We start from the raw sequence: 23411 nt of genomic DNA on the forward strand, positions 1-23411 counted from the left end.
TTTCTAGACAAGGCCACGAGCAATGGATTTGCCTTGCATGGAGGATCCAGGGGCTAGCAGGGACGAGGGAGCAGCAGCTGGGGGCTCCTGGGTGATCCAGCTGCAGCAGAGCCTGGAGAGTTTGTGCCCTGAGCAGAACCTGGGACAACACAAGGGGCTGGGAGAGGAGGAGCTCCTGTCACACCGGGCAAAGACAGACCAGAGCTGCCTGGACCTGAATCCACTGAGACTTCACCCCTCAGCTGGGAAGGGCCAAGGACAGGACCCACCTGAAAAACGTCACAAGAGCCCTTAAAAACTCTGATCTCGGGCTCCATATTCCAACAACGATATTTGCCGATGAAATACCCCCCAAAGAGAGGGTATGGGCAACATCTGATTCCCCTTGGAATGGGACACATCCCAAAAATCCACAGTGCTCATGAGGGGGAGAGGGCTCAGAGCCTACTGGGGCAAGTTTTCAGGGATACTCCTCTTGGCAGTTACAGAAGTCCCTCGTGACTTGGGCAGTTTGGGAAACCTCAGATTTAGGCACTTTGGGAAACCTCTTGCTGCTTTCAGCCTGGTTTAGACATAAACATGCCCTTGATCCCAGCAGAGTTCGTAGGGATCTGAGTGAGCAGCAGCACAATTAAGAGTGAAAGAGGTCAAAAGAGGGTCATTTGTAGCTAATGGCAAGCTCATCTTCCACCTCCCAGGCTCTCTTCACCACCCTTAAACTCCTCTGGGAAGCCTTAATGAACAAATACTTCCAAAACAGCGCTTTTGGTCCATGAGATGTTGTGCATCACATGCTGCAGAGGTTTCCAAGAGGATCCCTTCATTAAAGAAAAAGATGGAAAAATACAATAGAAGGGTTTAAAAAATATCTCGGCAAAGCAAAGTTTGCCAAAGGAGCAGAATGTCTGAGGAAAGCAGCAGCAACAACTCCCACATCCCAGTGAGTGTGCCAGGCAGGGGAGCGGGGTGGGAATTGCAGCGGGATCGGGAGCAGGGAGCATCCGAAGGCAGCGATAAACAAACAAGCAGCCAGGGTTGTCTCTTCCCAGAGCACAACTGCGCTTGGAAATTCGGCTCGGCTGACGCAGAGCAGACGCACGGAGCTATTTTTAGGCTCCTTGCAGTGTTCTACTCTGCAGCTGCATTCCAGGCCTGCTCCTGTTCCCCCAGCAGCAGGAGAAGCAGTGTCTCAATGCGCAGGGAAGGCCTTTGGCCGCCTCTGGATGTGTGCAGTGGGAATTTGTGGCACAGCTTCTCTTGGGAAAATTGGTTTTTTAACAGCAGGTGCGTGTTGAGGGTAGGATCTGAGTTCTCCCTGCTTTGGGAGGGAGGAAGGAAGGGGGAAAGAGGCTGGGGATGTAACAGGGACCCCCCAACACCTTTGTGCAGCTGGATTTGGTTGTTTTCTGGGAAAACCAGAGCAGGCAGGAAGGTCCTTCTGGGTGGGATTACCCCTGGGACTCCAGCACACTGCGCTGCAAGGAGTGGAGAGCTGGGACAAGGGACAGCATCCCACCAACCCTCCCAGCCTTCTGACCCAGGAGACCGCCTGGAGCTTTGGTGGTGGGACTAAGGCTTCAGCAGGGACCCAGAGAAAAGGAGTTTGACATGGTGAGACTTAAGGAGAAATTATAAAAAAATATTTAGCGAAAAAAAAATAAAAGGGGAATGGTCGTCCACTGGGGGAGGAGCAAATGGGAGCCTAAGCAGAAAAAAAAAAAAAAACAAACCCAGAAGTTAAAGCAGTGAAATCGCTGTGGATAAGCAGCAATGAGGAGGCCGTGGGCTGCGCCGAGAGCGCCCTCTCCTGGGCACAGCCAGCGGTGCTGCGGGCCGGGGGGACCCCGGGGGGGAGCGAGGGACGCGGGCAGGGACCGACGGACACCGGGCAGAGACCGATGGACACGGGCAGGGGGGTGATGGACACGGGGAGGGACCGACGGACACGGGCAGAGACCGATGGACACAGGCAGGGAGCGATGGGCACGGGCAGGGGGGTGATGGACACGGGGATGGAGTGATCGACACTGGGCAGAGGGCGATGGACACAGGCAGGGACTGATGGACACCGGGGAAGAGGTGATGGACATGGGGAGGGAGCGAGGGACATGGGCAAGGGACGATGGCACGGGCAGGGACCGATGGACATGGGCAGGGACCGATGGACATGGGGATGGAGCAATGGACACGGGCAGGGGGCGATGGACACCAGGGAGGGGACAATGGACACAGGCAGGGGGAGATGGACATGGGGAGGGGGTGATGGAGACGAGGATGGAGCGATGGACACAGGCAGGGAGCGATGGACACGGGGAGGGAGCGATGGACCCAGGGAGGGATGCACCTCAGTGGGCGAGTGATGCCCCCGGTGGGAGTGAAGCTCCCCAGGGAAGGGTGTGATGCTCTCAGTGTGGGAGAGATGCACTTCAAGGAAGGGAGTGAAGTGACCCAGGGAAGGGTGTGATGCTCCTGGGGAGGAGTCGAGTGACTTTTCCAGGGTGGAAGTGATGCTCCATGGAATGGGAGTGATGCTCCATGGAATGGGAGTGATGCTCCCAGGGAGGTAGTGGCGCTCCCTGGTTGGTGAGTGATGATCCCAGAGCAGCACTGATGTTCCCAGAGTAGGATTGGTGCTCCCAGGGTGGGAGAGAAGCTCACAGGGAAGGGAGTGATGCCCCCAGGGAGAATGGGTGTAGGGCAGAGCCATCCAGGCTCACACACAGTGAAGCCCTACAGTGATTTGGTGCAGCACCAAATCAGCAAAAGGATACTGAGAGGTAAAAAGAAGAAGCTAAAGGGAGAGTTGGTCAGGGAAAGCAGGGAGAGGGGAGAAAGTCTTAGGGAGATGAAAGAAGGTTGGCATTAGAGGAAAACAAATAAGAAGATAAAATAGAACATGAACAGTCCAAAGTATTAAAGGGTCTCTAGAAAGGACAAGGAAAACAGCCAAGTGCAGCAGGAGATCAGCAAGGAGAGGACTCAAGACACGGGCTGAGTTTGATTTTAACATGAGGGAAGCCCTACTTTTTCCAGGCTCTTGGAGGGCTGACTCAGAACACAGGGCAAGGTCCTGCCTGCTCCCCTCCAAGGGAGAGACAACATCACCGGGGAAGAGGAGCTGTGCTTTGTCCTCTTCTCTGGGGACAGCAGTCTTATGAGGCCACACGAATTCCCAGTTTGTGCTGCCTTGGACTCATCCACATGTGCTGCTGTCACACGAGGGCTCAGGGCAAGCTGCCTTTAGAGATGTTAGGAGGAGCAGCTGTGAGCCAGGCCTCCAGCTGTGTGAAAGGTTTTGGGAACATCAAATTTGGGAACAGCAAATTTGGGAGCTGCTGTTTTGTTGCAGGGAGGATGCGAGGAAGGAGATGAAGTCCAGGAACTTGGAACAGGGGGACACAGCAAATCCCAGTAGCTAATCCCAGTAGCCACCTTAACATCACATCCAAAGGCAAGGCTCAGAGTAAAGAACAACAAAAGTGTCACCTCTCTGTGCCTGGAGCTGGAGGAGGAGGCTCAGGGCCAGCAGTGCCTGGGACTTGAGCAAGAGCAGCAGGGAAGGAGCACCTCTGAGAACACTCCAGAGCAGGAGAATCTTGGAGAAGACACCAGAGGCCTCACAGCTCATGCAAAATCCTCCCGATGCAGCTTTAATGCACAACCTGAGTCTGTCCTTTAATGTAGGCACCCAACACAAATTTGTGTGGTCTGCACTAGCAAGGTCTCTTGGATGAGTAGGGAGGATGCAGGAAGGCAACTGGAATCTCATTTTGCCTTAAATTCAGGCAGATTTATGGGGTTTATCACCCTGCAGACACAAACAATCGGATGGGGTAGAGAGGGGTCCCACCCCGGTGCTTTTTGCTGGACAAACTCACGCGGTGAGAGCAGCAGCGGCTGGTGCAGAGCTCCATCTCTGCCGGCCGCGTTTCCCGAGCCCGGCTGCGGGCTGGAGATGCCGAGCGGAGCTCCAGCTGCATCTCCAAGGGCTCCCTTGGAGCAGGCCGGCACAGATAACGCGCTTAGCACGGCGGGGCCAGGGGAGGCAGGGAGGCAGGAGCGGCGAGTGCAGCGATGCGTCCTGCGCTCCCCGGGGCAGCTCCACGCTAATCGCCCGGCTCCCCAGATTAGCGCCGGGAAAGCCGCGCTTTGGCAGCTCCACCTGCCCTGGAGGAAAGCCCGGCAGCCGTGGAAAACTCAGGAATTCCTGGGTTTGCTTGCGAGGCCAAGGAAAATGTTTACTTCTCTGCCCGCTATGGTCACTGTGGAAAGCCGTGGCTTGTCCTGACAACAGAACTGTTGGCCCCACTGCCCTGCCCTCCGTGCACTCTGGGGTTGGATAGATTCAGGGCTGTGTGACAGCAGGAGCGATCCACTCAGTCCCTTTCATTAACACAGCCCCCTGGTTACCATCATCATCCTCATCCCGAGCTCCAAAGTCACCTCAGTAATGCTCGGCAAAAACCTGTTTTAGCGAATCCGAACCAGGCAGCCAGCACCGGGGGCTTTGGAGAGACTATTCACCGTGAACAAATAGGGGAAACAAAAAAAGAGCTAAAAAAAAATTAAATTATTCATGGACCTCTTGGTTGAAGGGGGCTGTGGTTTTGTTTCTATGCTTGAACACAAAGGTCAACACTGGAAAGAAAAACAGAAACAACCAAAAAACAAAAGGAAACCGGTGAAGCCGGTGAGGCTGGATTAGTGTTTCCTAGATGGGAGTCAGAGAGGGGAGAGCTTTTAGCGGCGATTTGCACTCTCCGAGTGAAAGCTTTGGCATTTCGCTCCACTTCAAAGAAAAGATGCCCAGCCCAGCCCGCTGCAGCCCCTCCTGGTCCCGGCGGAGCGGGGTGAGCCCTGCTCCTGAGGAAGAGGAGGGAGAAGGGGATCACAACCCCTCTCCTGCCGCTGGGGACTCACCGGAGAGATTTCAAAGCTGAGCTGCCCTCCGAGGGAAGCCGCGGCTGAGCAGGCAGACCCTCGGCAGAGCTTCCAGGGTTTGGGGGTTTGGGGGCCGTGTCAGGGGTCCAGGGCAGAGCTGTGGCTCCTGAGAGCGTGGCACAGCTCGCCACTCCACATGGGCATGGGGGCTCGGCCAGGGGCAGCCCCTCTGGATGTGGGGTTTGGGTTTGGGGCTGCAAGAGGTGAAGTTGTGGATGGGATGCCCCATCCCTGGAAGTGTCCAAGGCCAGCTTGGACAGGGCTTGGAGCAACCTGGGCTAGCAGAAGGTGTCCCTGCCCATGGGATGAGATTGGAGCCAGATGAGCTTTCAGGTCCTTTCCTACCCAAACCATTCCATGACTCCATTCTCCATTGCCTGGAGAAGAGGAGGCTCAGAGGTGACCTTATTGCTCTCTACACCTTCCTGAAGGGAGGCTGTAGACAGGTGGGGTTGGTCTCTGACAGAACCAGAGGACACAGTCTCAAGCTACATCAGGGAAAATATAGGTTGGATATCAAGAAAGAAAATTTTCACCAAAAGAATAATAAAGTACTGGAGTGCTCTTCCCAGGGAGGTGGCAGAATCACCATCTCTGGGTGTGTTTAAAAAAAGCCTGGACATGGCACTTGGTGCTATAGTCTAGTTGAGGTGTTAGGGCATGGGTTGGACTCGATGATCTTAGAGGTCTCCTCCAACCTCATCATTCTGTGATTCTGTGATTCTCTGTGATTCTGTGACTCTGATTCCCTGGTACCTGCACCCTCTCTCTGGGCCCTCACACAGCTGTGTCTCCACCTTGTGCACATCCCTCGGGTTTATTCTCGCACACTTTTAAACTCTGCTCATCTCTCAGCACACCCTGAGATGTTTCTGGCACCTCAGCACAGCCTGACGCACGGATCCTCCCCTCGAGGCGCTGCTCTGCCCTTTCCGTGTCCCAGGCAGCTGGGATCGGCAGCTCCAGCCGTGGCTGCTGCTGCACTCTGGAGCTGCTCCTTTCACTTGAGTGGCACTGAGCTATTTCGGAGCAGCCAGGACCTGCCTGCGCCATCCACGCCTCTCCCAGACACCCGTGGGAGTGGGAGTGTTCCACAAAGGTGGTTTGTGCCACCAGCCCCACACTGGGATGGGGAAATTGCTGCCTGGTCACACCAGCACGTTGGACATGACCTTCTGCAGGCCCCCATTGCTTCTGCCTTTATTTGAGCTGTGATGCTAAAATGCTCCAGTGTTTTAGGGCTTTTATTTCCCCCAAAAGCACCTTAAAGTAGATAAACGTTGCCATTCCCATTATATCCCCTAATTTGAGTTTGCAGCTGTTTCTTCTTTTTTTTTTTCTTTCCTTTTTTTTTTTTTTTTTTGATTGATTTATTGTATATTTCAAAATGTGAAATATCGGTAAAGCCTTTTTTTTTTTTTTTAATGGAAAATTTCCCGCAGAGAAGCATTCCTGGTTTGCAAGGGAAACAGAAAATGCATTTGCATCCTTGAAAAATTCCTGTATTAGAATAAAACACCCTTCCAAGGGAATACGGCTGAAAACACAAATATTTTGCAGCTGCAAGAGAAAAATGGAAACGGGCGGGATTTGATTCTTGCAGTCCATTTTCGTAGATTCGTGGAACGTTCGGGGCTGGAAGATCACCTGGAGCAGATCACTTTTTTTTTTTTTTTTTTGCAGACTTTTTGCTGCCGGGCAGCAGCAGAGTTCCCACCTGGGGGTGTGCCAGGGGGCCGCATCCCCATCCCATTTATCTCTGAGATCTGACATTTATTCTGTCCTGAGATCCATCCGAGGGCCGGGATCGAAGCCCTGTGACCCCACGTAGCTGACAGGTAACCACTAAAGCATGGCACGACTCAGAGAGAGTCCTTGGGCAGCGATTAAACACTCCACCAGGGCTGATTAACTGGAAAAGAATCCTTCTCCGTGTCAGGGCAGCGATGGGAGCAGCCGCAAGGCCCTGGCACAGCCCAGCTGCCTTCCCTGGGGCTCAGCACACCTTCAGCCCCGAGGGTAACCGTGCTCGGGTGCTCCCAGAGCCAGAGGAAACCACCCAAGAAGGAAAAACCTCTTTTCCTGCTCTTTGTAGTTAGTTTTGGAGACGTCAATGGAGAGCAACGCATGCACAGAAATAAAAGTGCAATCTTCACTTCGTGTCAGTGAATTGTTGTCGTCCCACGGGGGGAAAACTCCGGTGTTAACGTGGGAATAAGAGCAAAGAAAAGGACTAAACTACTTATTCCCTCTGCTTTTGGTTCGTTTTGGAGGCTCGCTCCTCCTGCGTCCCTGACTGACGGCAGCTGGAGATGCTGAAGCGGGTTAATTGTTATGGATCCCTGGGGCGTTATTCCAAGCCGTGTGAAAGCACCGAAGGGAGCAATAATCACCTGTGATCCTGGTGAGAGCGTTAATCCTCTAAATTCGGGGGGATTCTTCCGTTTGGGGAGCACGTGGGGCCGGTTCTCTCTTCTGCAGCGAACCTTCCCCATGCCGAGGGGTCAGATGGGGTCCTCTGGGCTGGGGTGGGGCTCGTCTCTGTCCGAAAAGGCTCCGCTGGGATTTAGGGACACCAGGGGCTGGGGGAATGGATGGTAGAGGCAGAATGGATGGTAGAGGCAGAACGAGAGGCTCGTTACACTGCTGCTCGTGTCACTGCAGCCGGAAGGATGCACTGAGCTGACTGATGCTAAGTTCCCTTGATACTGGTGAAACTGGCAACTCCTTTGGTCTAAAAACTCCTCCTGGGCAGGAGCCACAGAGGCCAAACTGCCGAACTAAACCCAGCACCGGCTGGGAGAGGAGAGGATGGCACGGTTTGGGTGGGGTGGTGGAGAGTCCTCCATCCCCAGCACCTCTGGTGGGCCTGAGGCATCCATGGGTCATCAGAAACCTCCGGATCGCAGCAGCAGAGGGGAATGAAGATGTTTCCCTCGGGCTGATGCCCCGGGCGGTGTCTGGCTGGCCGGAGCAGCCCGATCAGTGCCATCGAGCAGCGCTTCCCAGGGGAGGGAGGTGATCAGGGGAGTTATCTGCGTGCCCCGGGGAGCGGGGAAAGTCAGCTCTCATTCTTCCTGCTCGCCCCGCCAATGAGCAGCTGCTGATTAAATCCCTTTTCAGAGGGGAGAGTTACGCGGCTCCTACAGCTTTCCCAGGCAGAGACCTCTCTGCTCTCCGTGTGTTTGCATTCTCTCGTCGGCCTCTGCCCACTGAATAACAGCGGTAATTGGATGTGTTTGAACAGCGCTGCTCACCATTGTTTGCCCGGTAATCAGACACGTCTCCCTTTCCCTGGAACCTGACCGCCACGTGCCGCAGAGGAAGGCCTGCCGCAGCTCCTCCTCCTCCCCCTCTCCTCCCACCTGGATCCCCTCGCCTCCCCAGGATGCCCAGGTTGGCCCTGCCAGGTGTAACAAGTTTCCCCTCCATCCGCAGCCAGCGAGACGCTGGAACCACAGCAGGGATGGAACTACACTGGGTCTGTCTGTCGGGGTGGGAATTGCCCCGGAGGCCAAGGGCTGGAGCACAGGAGATGGGGGGATCCTCTGCTCCCCATGGGCACAGCCTGGGGCCGAGGCTGACCCTGCAACAGGAGGGAACGAAACCTCTTCGTGCATCTTCCCGGAGATGTTCTGCCGGCAGTGGAGGACATCCCGCAGCTGTGCTGAGTCTCAGGGATGCACTGGTTGGCCTCAGATGTGGGATGCACCGGTGGATACAGACACTCTGTGGGTCAGAATGGCATTGGTGAGGACCACCAACCCCACAGAGGTCATGGGCTGTGCTGGAGCAGCCCCATTTGCAGGAGAAGCAGGGGATTCCTGCCTGCCAGAGCAGGTTTGTGCTGAGCATCTCTGCCGGCCTCCCTCTTGGGGGGAAACACCAATCGGTCTCGGAAGCAGGAGCTGAATCACCACTGGGACGTAGACCCAAGCGCAGTAATGAGCCATTGGCCACCTGCCTTTGCCTGTGCCGTGCCACGGCTCCTTATCATGACTAATAGACACACTAGCAGAAATCAGAATCTATTTCCAAGTGATTCATGAGCGGGTAGGAAAAGGTGGAGGGAGGACGACAACAGACTAAATACACCTGGTAATTTATTTGCTATGAATAATTTGAACAGCCCCGAGTGACGGAGATACCTCAGTTATTTTTCCCGGGGGAGAAATGTGCAGGTGCTGCAGACTGGGTGTGCTCCAGAGCAGGCCCTGCCTTTAACGTTTGCCTCCCCCGCCCCGGTGCAAACCTCTACGGCCGTGTTTGGAACGAGATACAAGACAAGCTCCATCCAAGCCCTTCATTAATTGCCCTTCCTGGAATCTCCTGCCGGCTAAATTGCTCCCCGCAGAATCCCTGGCTCCAGGGTTAGGAAAGGGTTACTTTCCTAAGAGCGCGCCTTCCCGTTTGGGCTGGGTGGGTGGAAATAGAGTTGGCTTTCATCTGCAAACCTCGTAAAGAACCAGCAGCTGCTGGAGGGACATGGGCGCCTTGTAAATCAGAGCGGGGGATAAAGAACGAGGCCATCCCGGTGCCCATCCCGGTGCCCATCCTGGTGCCCATCCCGGTGCCCATCCTGGTCCCCGCAGTGCTCCGAGGAGCAGCCGTGGCTGTGCCCTGCAGCGTTTGCCCTCCCGTGGCTTCTCAGCAGTTTTGGGCCAAGGTTGTTGGAGTTGAGTTGCTCCTTGAGTCATTTTTAGAGTGGTTCATGGGGGTATCTCACGTTTAGCGTCGCCAGATTGTAACTGTGGGGTTTTGTCTTCTGGCCTGAAATGCATTTCATTATTTTTGGTGTTAAAATTCAGAGAGGTTTTTTTTTTTTTTCTTCTTCTTTTTTTCCCTCTCCCATCAAATATCTTTGTATTTGTTTCCAGAAACAAATGATTAGCATTAGTATTCATTAGTATTCGTGTTAACAATTGATAAAGGGCCCACTACTGTAGTATCTGTGCATAGCACACAAAATTCAATTAAAAATATAATAATTTCCTCAAGCCATGATCATACAATCTGTACCATCCCCCCAAAGTTAGCTCCTGAAACTTCCCCCAAAGTTTCCTGTGGAGGGAGGGAGGGATGTGTTTGCCAGGGAAGAAGGGCCCTGAGTCAGGGATGCTGTGGTGGAGTGAGCAGGACCAGGCTGGGGAGGGCAGGAGAGGGCATGTCCAGCACAAACCAGGAATTCCTTTGGAAGCTCCAAGCTGGAGCAGCTCTGCTCCCAGCCCTCATGCCAGTCCTGCAGCGGGGTTGGTGGATCTCAGCCAAGCTGCAACCCCCACCAAAGGGGATCTCCAAATGGTTGGAAGGACTTGGGACTGCTTTACCCTAATGTTTGCTGCCTCCATCCCCCTGGGTGACTCAGTTTTTGGAGTCTGGAGTGGAGTTTCCCTCTCTCCTGGCTCTCCAGACTCGTTTCCCAGCGTGGCTGGGCAGGAGGTCACTCCCACGCCCAAGGAGGGTGCTGGGGATCATTGCATGGCTGGAGACCTCATTCTCTGAGAAATGGCTTCTGGAGGCCTGCAGAGGACACTGGGGGCTCTTCCCCTCCCTGGTGGGACCCATTGCTGCCTCCCCACCAGACCCTGATCCCTGCCAGGGCATTTGACAGCTCAGAGCAAGCAGCAGCTCTGCACAAAGCCTACGTGCAGCGTGTGGACACCTTCCCTGCTCGGGGTGCTCTGTTCTGCTGAGCCTCCCAGGGCAGCTCCCAGGCTGGGCATGAGCCAGCGAGGAGCTTTGCTCCAAGATGCCACCACAAACCTCTGGCAAGAAACAAAAGGCATCTCAGAGGCATCCGGGCTCCTGTGAGGCAGCGTTTGGATGGAAGCCGCTGCCTTTGCAGCCTGCCCTGGGTGGATCCGTGCCCTGTGGTTTGCTTTCCCAGAGCTGGCTCACTCAGGGAGGTCAGTGGCAGAGCTGAGTTTTCACAGAACAGCAGCGCTGAGTGGCTGCTCAGGCCTGGTTTCACTGGTTTAACCCAAAGCTGTGTTTGCCACACGGGCTTGGTTCTGGCAACAGCACCAGAGCATTCAGTGTGCTCTGCTCAGACTTTGCAGGGAATCAGGGGTGAGGCAGAAGAGCATCTGTCCCTTCTGATTGTCTCTGACTGCCATGGAGCATCTCTTACAGCTGTGGTCCTTCTCCAGCAATCCAGGACCTGAACAACATGCTTAAATATTAACTGCTCTGCAGGTTTTCCAGATAATTTCTGACCTCATGACAAATGACTTCTCCAGGATTATGGCAGGCAGTCATTGGTGGTCCCGGGAATTCCCAGCATTCCCATTATCCCAGGAATGTGTCATGGGGAAGAAATGGTCTCCAGTGCTTAAAATACTCCAACCCACCTCTGGAATTTCACCCTTCGAACAATGAGTTGTAGGAGTAGTGAGGAGAGGTCTGGAGAGTTTCCAGTAGGATAAATTGGCTGTTTATCAGCTCTTTGATGGGTGTCAGGGGCTGCCTCCTCACAGGGTTTTTTCTGCCACATCAGGGTCTGTGAGAAGAGCAGGGAAGAAACTTTTTGGCTCTTGTATGGTTTGGTTCATTTGGGTGGGAAGCCTGACTGTGCTGAGGCCCTGGCTGTGTTTGAGGGGGCAGATGTTCACAAGAGGGGACGCACTATCCAAACAGGGCAGTTTGGACACAAAAATCCTCCTCCACCTTGTGTGTGATGCTGAGAGATCCAAAATAAGTGGAGTGGATGTGAATTTAACCACACTTCACTAAAGCAACAGATGGTTCTGAAGCTCTGGCACCTTGACCCTCAGGGATGTCAGTGGTGGCTGCTTTTAAACACAATTGGTCTCGTACAGATATCCAAACACAAAATCTGGGGGACAAGACACAGATTTGCAGGAACCCTGAGCCTTTGAACTGGTGTTGAGAGCACATATGTCACTAGAATGAGAATTTTCCTCCATACATTCATATTGTGGCCAGTGAATGTATGGAGGAAAATACTCCACTGCTTGTGTTATCTGTGTTAGAAACACAAGACAAGATTTTAGGTGTATCCTCTGTTTGCAGAACATGGAGTTGGTCATGTCTGCCTGAGCATCATGTTCTTTCCACAGGCTTCTTTCACGTCAGCCATCCAGAGTAAAGCTGCTCCAGAGCTCACCTGACACACAAAACCTGCAGGTCACTTCTCTTTTTACCATGGGCTTTTCTTCCAGCTCTGGACCTGTGTTTCTTCATGTCTGATGCATGGCTGGGAGCAATTCCACTGCAGAGCTCCATCCCAGCCCAGGAGGATGGCTGGATCCCAGGGAGCAATCCCATTGCAGAGCTCCATCCCATGCAGGGAGGATGGCAGGATCAATGCAATGAAGCCGTCAGCCCCTCCAGGAGTGGAGGTGGGGAAGTGTGGGGGATAAACAGTTCAGCCGTGGCACTTTTCTTGAAAGTTGTTGCTTCTATTTCAAAGCTCATGTGCCTGAAAGCCTGTCTGGGTTTTTTTTCTCTCACTGTATCAGTTGGTCTAATAAAAGATATTGCCTCTCCTTACAAGCCTGCTCTGCACTCCTGAGCTCAGGTCCTTTATCCTTCCCTTCACGCTGCTGACAATGACGGAGGCTCCCTGGCCATACAATATCTGGGGAGTCAATGCCGTGTCAAGCCCCCAGGTTTACACCCATGGCCACAGTGAATACACTGATTTACTGGAGAGAATCATCAGCCCTGCCTCCTCCTCCTGCTGCAGGGAAAGCAAAATCCAGAGGGGTCTTTTCTCACCCTGGGGAGGATGAACAGCTCTTCAGCCACTCATTAACTGCTGAAGTTGCTGAGGGAAGGCCTTAGGAGATGGCACAGAGGTGGCCCTGCCTCAGGAGTCCCCAGCAGGATGGCACCTTTGTGGGTTCCACGGAGTCCAAGCTGCTGCCTGATTCCATGGGGGCAGTTTTGGTGCTCTGTGCCACAGCGTGGTGTCCCCACAATGTCACCCCAGGAGGCTGCTGGCCTGGTTGCACCCTCTCTGCTCGCTGCAGCGCTTCCACACAGCCACACACAGAAAACTGGAGCTGTCAGAGACAGAGGGAAGGAGATTTTCACAGTGAGGGTGGTGAGGCCCTGGCACAGGTTGCCAGAAAGGTGCTGGGCACCCCATTCCTGGAAACATTCAAGTTGGATGGGGCTCTAGCAGCCTGCTCTAGTGGTAGGTATCCCAGCTCATTGCAAAGTGCATGGAGTTGATGACCTTTAAAGGTCCCTCCCAGCCCAAACCATTCTATAATTCTGTAATTCCATAACTATGCTGAATTTGTTGCTCTGGGAAGGCTGGTATAGTTTAAAGCATATTTTTTCTGTCCTAAAATTGCACTGGCTCACTGATCAGGACCTTCACCGCAGTGAGGAGCGGTGGACCTGCCCTCAGAGGGAACAGGGCACAAGTGTCACAGCACTGGCGGCTTCCAGGGTGACTGCCACACCTCGGGATTGTCACCTGCAGGGAGCCCCAGCCAGCAGGGAAATCCCTGCACAAATCCATCACCTTCCTCGCTAACAGCGAGCCACAAATATAAATGGTGCTGCAAAAGGGCAGTGAACAGATCACCTGGGAGGAATGGGAGCTAAACACGCAGAGCACCGTGCTGAAGGAAGGGGTGGGATGGGAATCACACACGGATAAAATGTGCAGAACAAAAATGAAGTTTGGGAAGGGCTGTAAACTTTTGCCTCAGGTCCTAATCTGGGGGGAATCTTTAGTTTTGAAGCAAGTTGTTCTCCAGGAAGGTGGTGCCTTCCCAGGGAGCGTCTCTTGTTGGGCAGCATGGGATGATCCAATCTGCCACATCCATCACTGCTCCCCTCTTCTGTCAGGGCTGCACAAGGCAGTGACCTGCTCCATTAAATCTCTCCATGCAGGAAGCTGCATCCCTGTACCTGTTCATAGCTGGGGTTGAATAAATGCCTTTTTCAGGGTTGGGGGGATGAAACTGAGCAAGAAACACTGGGAAAATGCAGAAAGAATAACCTGTAAGTATCCAGTCTGTTCTGCACAGTATCTGTGAACACATCAGTGCTGCTGCCCAGATGAGCTGCTCTGTGCATATATTTTCCATATATCTCTCCCAGAAAATATTATTTGATGGCATGTGATTAAAAGGGTCTTTTTTAATATGTGGCACATGCATAACGAAATGTATGTGTGCACTTGCATGTAAAATTACCAGGTATGAGGGGAAAAGTAGGAATAAAATCATCCCTGGCAATGCCTGTGCACTGATCTAATTCTGGGTATTTGGAAAAAGCATTCTTCATGGTGGGAATCTCACCAGGTCCCACAGAACAGCAAGCAGGACCTGCATCCTTAAAGCCTCTGAAAAGCCCCAGAAGCCTGGAAGTCTTTCCAAAACGTGCTTCCTTCAATTAAAAATCAATTAAAAATCCCCTCCCTTTCCCAGTGCCCGAAGCATAAAAATAATAAAGTTATTTAAAGATCCATAATTTCCTAAATAAAGTTTGGATCGGGGGTATTTTCAGATTCTAGGTGCTCCTCACCTCTCACTTTTGGCAGTTGCAAGCCCGGCCGTGATTCCCGCGAGGAGGAGGAGGAGGCTGAAGGCAGAAATACAGCTCTATTTATGCTGATACTGGATCTCGGGCTACATGATCTCATCTAATTTAAAGTTCCTCCAAATGAACTATCTCCAAGAATATAATTTTAATGTTTCCCTATCAGGCCATTCTTATCTCTCTGCATTACCATGATATCATTCAGGAATAATAATCGCACCATTAGTTTTGGTGTCTAAACAAGCTGGTGAGGAGAAATTTATTTCAGTCACCGCCCTGCAAATTGCTGCCATCCCCAAGGAAAAAAACCCAAAACCCCCAAAGGGTACAAAGTTTGTAAAATCCAAGTGTACAAGTGCAGTAGATACCCTTTCAGGACAAAGGATTTAGGGGGGAAATGGACGTATTTAAGTATTTAAGGATGGAAGCGTTGGAATCTCGAAGGAAATCTTTCTTTTCCTATTTTTTTTTTTTAAGCCAGGGCACTTATGGGATGTAAATGAACAAACCGGAGCCCGAAATGCCCCGAGCTGCTGGAGCGTGTGTGCTGCAGCACGGCGAGGCAGCAGCCAATGAAAGCCGATTTTTTATCATTAATATTGCCAAGCAGCAATATTAACTGATTGCAAAGACTTTTCGGGAGCAGGCAGAGCCTGCGAGCCATCGCTCCCTCCCGAACCATTTTGCCACCCGGATTTTTGACAACGACGCCCGGCTCCTCTCGTTTAATCTCGCCGAGGGATGACGAGCGGTACAATTTCTCCCCCCTCCTTCGAAGAATTTGAAAAGCAACAATAAAAGCGAAGGGAGTTCTGTGTTTTTGCCGTCGGAGGGGGAAGCAGGCGGTGCTGGGGAGAGGGGCAGCGGCTCCAGGCGGTTTCCCCCGCGGATGCTGAGCGCGGCAGCTGCGGCTGCCCATTGCTCTGATTCCACGGAAAAAGTGGGGTAAAAAACAAGTTTCCACGCGTGTCACCCCTGCCACGGCCACGGCCGAGCCCGTGGGTGCCTGTCGGGGCGAGCAGCGCTTGCTTGGGCACCCCAGTCCCGTGTCACCGGGACTACGCGTGGCACGGGGGTCCCCGAGAACAGGACACGTCGCGGGTGACCCTGTGGGGACAGCTGCAGGAAGGGGCCGCCTGCACCCACCTTTTATTGTTTGCGGGTCCCCTACAAACATCAGCGGTGCTGGGGGTAGGGAGGAGCTCGGGGGATGCCACCCTGGGGACAAATTTCCCTGAGGAAGAAGCGGTGCCATAGCGCGAGGATCCCACCCTGGGATGCATGGGGACAAATTTCCCCGAGGAAGAAGCCGGGAGGATCCCGCCCGGGGATGTCCCGCTCTGGGCAAAGGGGTCCCGGTGCGGGCTGGGAAATTCGCGGCGCATTTCTGGGCGCAACGAAAAAAGCCTCTGGGATGGGGCCGGAGGCAGCAGAGCCAAAGCTTCGGGTGCTGCCGGCCCCGTCCAGGTGAGCGGACTCCACATCCTCGGTCCCTTTCTTCTTCTTCCTCCTCCTCATCTTCCTCCTCCTCCTCCCCGGCTCCGCACGCACAGGGCTCTGCCGGGAAATGAAAGTCATTTATTGCGAAGAAGGAGGAAATAAGGGCGAAGGTGGTTTATTCTATTATTATTATTATCATTATTAATATTATTTGGACGGCGTAGGGGAGCCGGGAGCGGCGGCCCGGCACGGAGCGGCAGCGGCGGCGGCTCCCCTCGGGCAGGAGGCGAAGTTTCGGGCCGAGAGGAGCGGGGGGGACCCCGGAGGGGCCGGGCCGGGCGCCCCTCGCCCGTCTCGGGAGTCGCCCCCGATATCTCGTTTCTGTCCCCGCTCGCTGTCGGGCGCCGGCGGGTGGGGGGCAGGGGGCGGCCCGGGGGGGCTTTATCGGAGCAGGTTTGTTAACCAAAGCAGGTGCTAAAAACCAATAAGCCCGGAACAAACGCGGTCCCCCCCGGGAGCCGGGACAATTGTTTCCATTTAATAAATATTTTCCCCACGGGCGTTTCGCGGGAGGCAGGCAATTATTCAAAGCAAGCCGGGACGCGGGCCGGCTCCCGGGGTTAAGCGGGGCTGCGGAGCGGGGAGGGCGGGGGTTGGGGAAGCGGGAGAGCGGCCGGGAGCGCGGGGAAGGGAAGCGAAGGGAAGGCGGGGGCAGCAGCGGGGGCAGCGGACAGCGGCGGGCGCTCGGCGGAGCTCAGCGCAGCGCTCGCAGCCCCGACGGCAGCGGCGGAGCCTGGAGGGCGCCGGGACCGGCCCCGCTCCGCGCACCCCAGGGATGCGGGAGGATGAGGAAGATGGGGACGACCCCCTTCTCCTTCCCCCTTCCTCCGCAGCTGCTATTAGCGCAGCAACTCACAAAAGCTTTCCTTTTAATCCGCGCGTTAGAAGGCGGGGGAGTGTGTGTGGAGGGGGGGGGTTCCTCCTGTCCCCTCCTTCCTTCCTCCTCCTCCCTCCTCTGTCCCCTCCCCTCCTCTTCCTCTCGCCCTTCCTCTCTCCCTCTCTTTTTAAGCGGGCCCCCTCCGCTCTGATTGGGCGCCCGGCCGCACTGTGACCGCCCTGCCGCTATGTCAGCCTGCCCGCCGCAGCCCCGCGCCTTTGAACTGCCCCGCACCGCCCCGCGTCCCCACCGCCGGCCCGGTGCTGCGCCCGGCGGCTCCCCGCCCGCCTAGTGCCCGCCGGGCCCCGCGGGCCTCCGCTGCGCTCCCCGCTCCGCGCCCCGCCCCGGCACGGCTCCCGCCGGGGACGGCCTTGGTGGAGGACCTGTGATGATCAGCTGAGCCCGCTCCTGCCGCTCCTCCGGCTCCTCCGGCCTTCTCCCGCCGTTCCTCCTCCTCCTCTTGCTCGTGGTGCCGCCGCCGTCCGGCGCCCGCAGCCGCCGCGCCCCGCAGAGCCGCCCGCAGAGCCGCCCGCAGAGCCGCCCGGCCGAAGCATGTCCAAGCCCAGCGACCACATCAAGCGCCCCATGAACGCCTTCATGGTGTGGTCCCGCGGCCAACGGCGCAAGATGGCCCAGGAGAACCCCAAAATGCACAACTCGGAGATTAGCAAGCGGCTGGGCGCGGAGTGGAAGTTGCTCTCCGAGGCGGAGAAGCGCCCCTACATCGACGAGGCCAAGCGGCTGCGGGCGCAGCACATGAAGGAGCATCCCGACTACAAGTACCGGCCCCGGCGCAAGCCCAAGAACCTGCTGAAAAAGGACAGGTATGTCTTCCCTTTGCCTTACCTCGGGGAAACAGATCCCTTAAAGGCCGCCGGGCTTCCCGTGGGGGCCACTGACTCGCTGCTGAGCTCCCCGGAGAAGGCCAGGGCTTTCCTGCCTCCCACCTCAGCACCTTACTCCTTACTTGACCCCAGCCAGTTCAGCTCCAGCGCCATTCAGAAGATGACTGAGGTTCCTCACACCTTAGCCACCAGCACCCTGCCCTACGCCTCCACCTTGGGATACCAGAACGGGGCGTTCGGCAGCTTGAGCTGCCCCAGCCAACACACCCACACTCACCCCTCGCCAACTAACCCGGGCTATGTCGTGCCATGTAACTGTACCGCTTGGTCGGCCTCCAGTTTGCAACCTCCAGTTGCCTACATATTATTCCCAGGCATGACCAAGACTGGGATAGACCCCTATTCTTCAGCACACGCGACTGCCATGTAACACCCACCCACCGACCCACGGGCACCCCCGCAGGCGCGTGTGTGTGTGCGTGCGTGTGCCCCCCGCCCCGGCCGGCAGCTGGAACTGGGATTCCTCCGTGTGTGCATGTACATAAAAGCTGCAGGAGCAAAAAAAAAAAAAAAAGGCCGCCCGAACCAGGACTCTGCCGCCCGCCGCCGGGCCGGGACAGACGCGGACGCTGCCTCGGAGATGCTCTCGCCTAAAAAAAAAAAAAGCTCGCCACGAGAGCTCGGGGGGGATCTGCGATCGCGGGGGCAGATAGGAGCCCGTCGCTTGTAAGAGTTGTAAATGTGTTTAAAAGACAGAAAAGCAAAGCGAACCTTGAACTGCCCTTTCGGGACAAAGCGGGGAGGAAAAGAGAAAAAGACAAAAAAAAAAAAAAAAAAAAAAGAGAGAGAGAGAGAAAGAGAAGCGGTTTCGATTTTTATTTATTCTCTTAATGTCTATGAGTTCTCCAGGGTCTCATGTCACTTGGACTTGACTTTGGGAAGTCCCGGTCTTACTCTGATTTTATTTTTTTTTTCCTCGTTGTTTTTCCTTTTGCACATTGAAAAACGAGATCAGCTGTGTTATATATATATAAATATATATATATTTTGCCACCACGTACTACTAGGTAAAATTGCTTTTCATGTCAGAAAAAAAAAAAGGCTCGTCAAAGTTAAAAAAGAAAAAAAATAAAAAAGAAAAAAAAGACGGCGAGAAACATTTATATTTAAAACCTATGATAGTGTTTGCTTAATTTAAAACAGATAGTCCTTAAATTTGTGTGATCCAGTGAGACTAGATCTAAGTTTACTTTAGACAGAGCGTCAGGTATGGTCAGGCAGTAGAATTGTAAAAAAAAAATTAATACTACTACTACTACTAATAACGAAAAACCGAATAAAAAACCGATGGCAATTCAAATATGTTTTCACAATGTCTTGGGCGAGAAGAAACAGAAACTAAGATGTATCCGGCAGGATTTTACCTCGTTAAACCTTTTCATTTGTTGAACAAAGACGTTTTGAATAAAGACAATCTGTCATCAAACAGAGGCAAGTGCGTGCTGTGAGTGCGGGGACGCAGCCCCGCGTCGCACACCGGGGACGGGAGCGACCCCCGCCCGCAGCCCCAGGCTCTCCCCGCGCCTCCGGAGCCGTGCCGAGCCGTGCCGGGCCGGGCTCCGCTCGGAGCCCGTCGGGGGAACGCGGCTGAAGCGGAGAAAACTCGCGGAGAGGCGGGATGGAGGGGAGCGAAGCCGGGGGGCTGCGGGGGGATGCTCCCCCTTGTCCCGTCCCGTCGGGGAATTTGGCTTTTACCAAGTTGCCTCGGCGGCGTTGAAGTTTTAGCGGTGCCAGGGAATATTCGGAGCGGGGAGGGGAGTTTTGGCGGCGGTTTGGAATTGGTGAGGATCAATTAGCGGTGTTTGGGGTGCTCTGCCCTTGGCGGAGGCGAGGGGAAGGGGGAAGAGGCAGAGGATCCGTCTGGAGGGGCTGAATAGCCGGAGCGCCGCGTGTTTGGATGTGCTTTGCTCATTAAGTGCTCTTTGGAGACCGATGTTAGAATTAAACGGCGTAACACAATTAACATACATGGGGCTTGAATGGGAGGGTAAGCGGGGGAAGAATAGATAGATAAATAAATGAGAGATCAGGCGAAGGTAAACAAAAGGGGAGAGGAGAAAAGGGCTGAAAGGAGAGGTTAGAATGGCTGCTCCAGCCTTGTTTAGCATGACAAAACGGCTCTTACAAATGAGGACAATTAAAGGAGCTGGCTTGGGGAGGGCCTGGGAGCCGCGGGACGATCCGCTGGGACACGCGGGGCTGGATGCGGCCGGCGTGGGGCGGCGCGGCGGCGGCGGGCGCTGATGTAACCCCAGCTGACAGGCGCTGTCAGCCCGGCTGATAACACCGATAGCTCAGTGTCCTCCGACATCCACCCGCATTAGGCTGACAATGGTCGCGGGCAGAGCCGGGCGGGGGGAGCGCCGGCCCCGGCCCGCCCGGGCCACGCCGGGCGTGGGGCAAAGCGGGGGCCCCGCGTCCGTGCCCCGTTCCCCATCGCGCCTGAGCTTTGGGGCACCCCCCGCACCCCCGAGCCCGGACACCCTCGGGGAGAACGGGCTCGGTGGGGCCCGGCCTCGGGGAACAGCGGGGCGAGGTGGGGAGCGCGCAGAGACAGGGCTGGAAACTTTGGCGGGGATCTTTCCTTCCTACTTTCCTTCTTTCTTTCTCTACTTTCTTCTTTCCCCCTTTCTTTCCCCTTTCACTCCTTCCCCCTCTTTCCTTCCTTCCTTCCTTCCTGCTTTCCTTTTAACCTTCTTTTCTTATCTTTATTTATTAATTCTCTCTCCTTCTCTCTCCTTCTCTCTCCATCTCACATTTTCCCCTTCTCTCCTTCCGTTCTCCTTCTCTTTCTCCCTCTCTCTTTCTCTTTTCCTGTTTCTCCCTCTCTTTGCTCTCCCTCTCTTCCTGCTTCTCATTCTCTTTTCCTCGCTGCCTCGCCGTCCCCCTGCCACCCCGCTCGCCCCTCCGCAGCCTCTGCTCGCCGCGCTTCGTTCCCGTTCCCTGCGCCGTGTTATCCCTCCAGCCCTCCCGCCCGGTTGCAGGTGTGTAGCCATTTAACTCGTGGAGATAAATAAATTAAATAATGATCTTGACACTGCGATGAACCGATTACTGACTTTGATGTCAAAGGGAAACCAAAAACAGAAAGAAAGAGGGGGAGAGAGTGAGAGAGAGAGAGGTGAAAAAAAGCTATTCCCTCGAGGGGGAAATGCAGCTCCTTGTCAAACCTGTTTCCCCACAACTGTCTCCTTCTTTCAATAAAATCATTAAACAAAGGCCGAGGGGTTATGCGCACCACGCCTTGGGTGCGCGGCCGGGCGCTGTCCCGGGCTGGGCTTCGCGGCGGAGCCTCGCCCGCACCCGCGGAACCCCGCGCAGGCAGCGCGGAGCCGAGCGGGGCCCCGCGGCCTCTGCCCGAGCCACCCTCCCCGCAGCTCCCCTCGCCCCTGTTCCTCTTTTCTTTTCTTTTTTCTTTTCTTTTCTTTTCTCTTTTCTTTTCTTTTCTTTTCTTTTCTTTTCTTTTCTTTTCTTTTCTTTTCTTCTTTTCTTTTCTTTTTTCTTTTCTTTTATTTTCTCTTCTCTTCTCTTCTCTTCTCTTCTCTTTTCTCTTCTCTTCTCTTCTCTTCTCTTCTCTTCTCTTCTCTTCTCTTCTCTTCTCTTCTCTTCTCTTCTCTTCTCTTCTCTTCCCCTTCCCCTTTCCCTTTCCCTTTCCCTTCCCTTCCCTTTCTCTTCCCCTTCTCTTCTCTTCCATCCTTTTTTTCCCCTTCTTTTTTACTATTCTCCTCTCCTCTCCTCTCCTCTCCTCTCCTCTCCTCTCCTCAGTGCTGCTGCAGGACCACCTAGACACTGAAAATGATCCACTCTGGCCTTGTTTTAAACAAAACAACAAATAAGAGAGGGGGACAAAAGCTCTCGGCAGGCCGAGGGCACCGGGAGAGCCCTCGCTGGCGCCCAGGTGTAGGTGTGCGATCGCCAGGGAGCTCTGCTGCAGGAGAGACAAAGACAGAAGGGGAATTAAGTGATGTTAAAAAACTTTATTTTAAAGGACACATTAAGCCCATAGAAGTCTCTGAGAGATATTACTTATTTCTGCTTATTAGTGATAATAGCCCAGTAAATTTGCTATTGAGTGTATCAAAGGCATTCAAAGAGACTTTGAAACATCAAAAAGATTGCAATTCTGATTTTACGGTTTTATTCCAGGCCCGACCTCCTGGCTACATTCCTTGATTGTAGTGTTTAAAAGTGAGCGGTGATCAGAAACACGTCCTCCTCCTCCTCCTCCTCCTCCTCCTCCCGCAGCGGCCCCGACCGGCCCGGGGACCCCGGCGGGGCTGCGGTGGCAGCGGCTCCGGCGGGCAGGGCGCCGCACCTCGGTCCCCCCGCCGCAGCATCCTCAGCGCCTCTCCTTAAAAATATATCACAAAATCGCTCCAAATGCCTATAACGCAGAATTTGGAGGTAGGGGCAGCCCGGCCCCGGCTGCTCGCTGTCTCCTCGGGGGGCTGCAGGAGCCCGGTGCCGCCGGGGGACGCGGGCTGAGCTCCCCGCGCTGCGCCGCGCTCCGCAGCGAGGAAGCCTCGGGGCTTTTGATATGTCTGTAATTCACCCTTTCTATTATTATTATTATTTTTTCTCTTTCGGTCCTTAATTTTACCTCCTCGTCTCTCTTTTCTCCCTTTACACGCCTCTATTCCAGTTGGGGTGTTTTATACCAACATCAAAGGGACAACGCAGCCTTTATTATTATTATTATTCCTTTCTCTCTTTTTTTTTCCCCTTCCCTTTTTTATTAGGGCAAAATACTTCATTATTCCTGAACGCTCCTCGTTCGGAAAGCTAAACAAGAAATAACGTGCAGGGTCTGTGCAGGTCCACGCTGCAACAAGGCAACATGTGTACGCCTAAAAGCCCCGAAATTAAATCCAGGTTGATCACAATTTAAAAGAGGAGAGCGAGGGAGAGGGAGCCGGCTCTTTGAGTGGGTGAGAGAAAGAGGGGAAGAGATGAGTAGCTGGTAATTATTGAAATATAAGGATGAGATTAATTCAAAGGAAACAAACTATGAAAACAATTGGAGCCGAGTGAAAAGCAAAACCCAGATTAGAATTTGCTTGTGGTTTGTTGTCTGTCTGCTTTCTTTCCTCCTCCCCACCCATTGTCACAGTGCAAGGCAATGGGATTTGCACACTTGAGGTGTAATAGCATTACTGCATTAATTAAAATTTTCATTTCACGTCCAGATTGTTTACTTATCTGCTGGAAACATATGTCGGGAGAAGTTGAGATTCTGGATTCTGCTCCGCTGCCCAAGGTGCAGCGCAGTACAGGGGGGGAGAGGATGACTTCAGATTTTTTTTTCATTGCATCCTCCAGTCTTATCTCTCCGCTGTAAATTATAAGGAGACTCCATTGAACTGAATATGAAGATTATATTTGCGAGCGGCGCGTCCTGGAGCGGCCCCGGTCCCACTTTGAAATGAAACAAGCCTTGCGGACCCCGAGCCCCCCTTGTCCTCCCTCCCCGTGCGCTCGCAGCCCCCCGGGAGTGGGGAGCGTCCACACGGGACCCCCCGATCCCGGCGGGCTCCCGGGGGAAGGGAATAAAGCAGGGAAAGAGGGAAGGAGGGAGCTCCGCGCTGCTCCGCGCTGACCCGCCGGCCCCTCGCTCCCACCCGGGAAGCTGCGGGCACAACCGCGATGCTCCCCCGCCTCCCAAAAGC

At 54.3% G+C, this 23411-nt stretch overlaps 1 protein-coding gene across 1 annotated transcript; it reads left to right on the forward strand.

Moving 5' to 3' along the window:
* The first annotated feature begins 17392 nt into the window (after positions 1-17392).
* Positions 17393-18115, forward strand: SOX14 (SRY-box transcription factor 14). Its single transcript, XM_054282863.1, has one exon. The coding sequence runs from the start codon at positions 17393-17395 to the stop codon at positions 18113-18115; it is 723 nt and encodes a 240-aa protein (XP_054138838.1).
* Positions 18116-23411: the final 5296 nt, after the last annotated feature.

This window comes from Melozone crissalis, unplaced genomic scaffold (genome assembly GCF_028551555.1).
Source record: "Melozone crissalis strain CALT ecotype California unplaced genomic scaffold, PUWL_Pcris_2 ptg000034l_1, whole genome shotgun sequence".
In the NCBI taxonomy this organism is placed as follows: Eukaryota; Metazoa; Chordata; class Aves; order Passeriformes; family Passerellidae; genus Melozone; species Melozone crissalis.

Bases quoted from the DNA above. Each gene is read 5' to 3' on its own strand.
- SOX14 (XM_054282863.1), top strand. From the start codon at position 17,393: ATGTCCAAGCCCAGCGACCACATCAAGCGCCCCATGAACGCCTTCATG.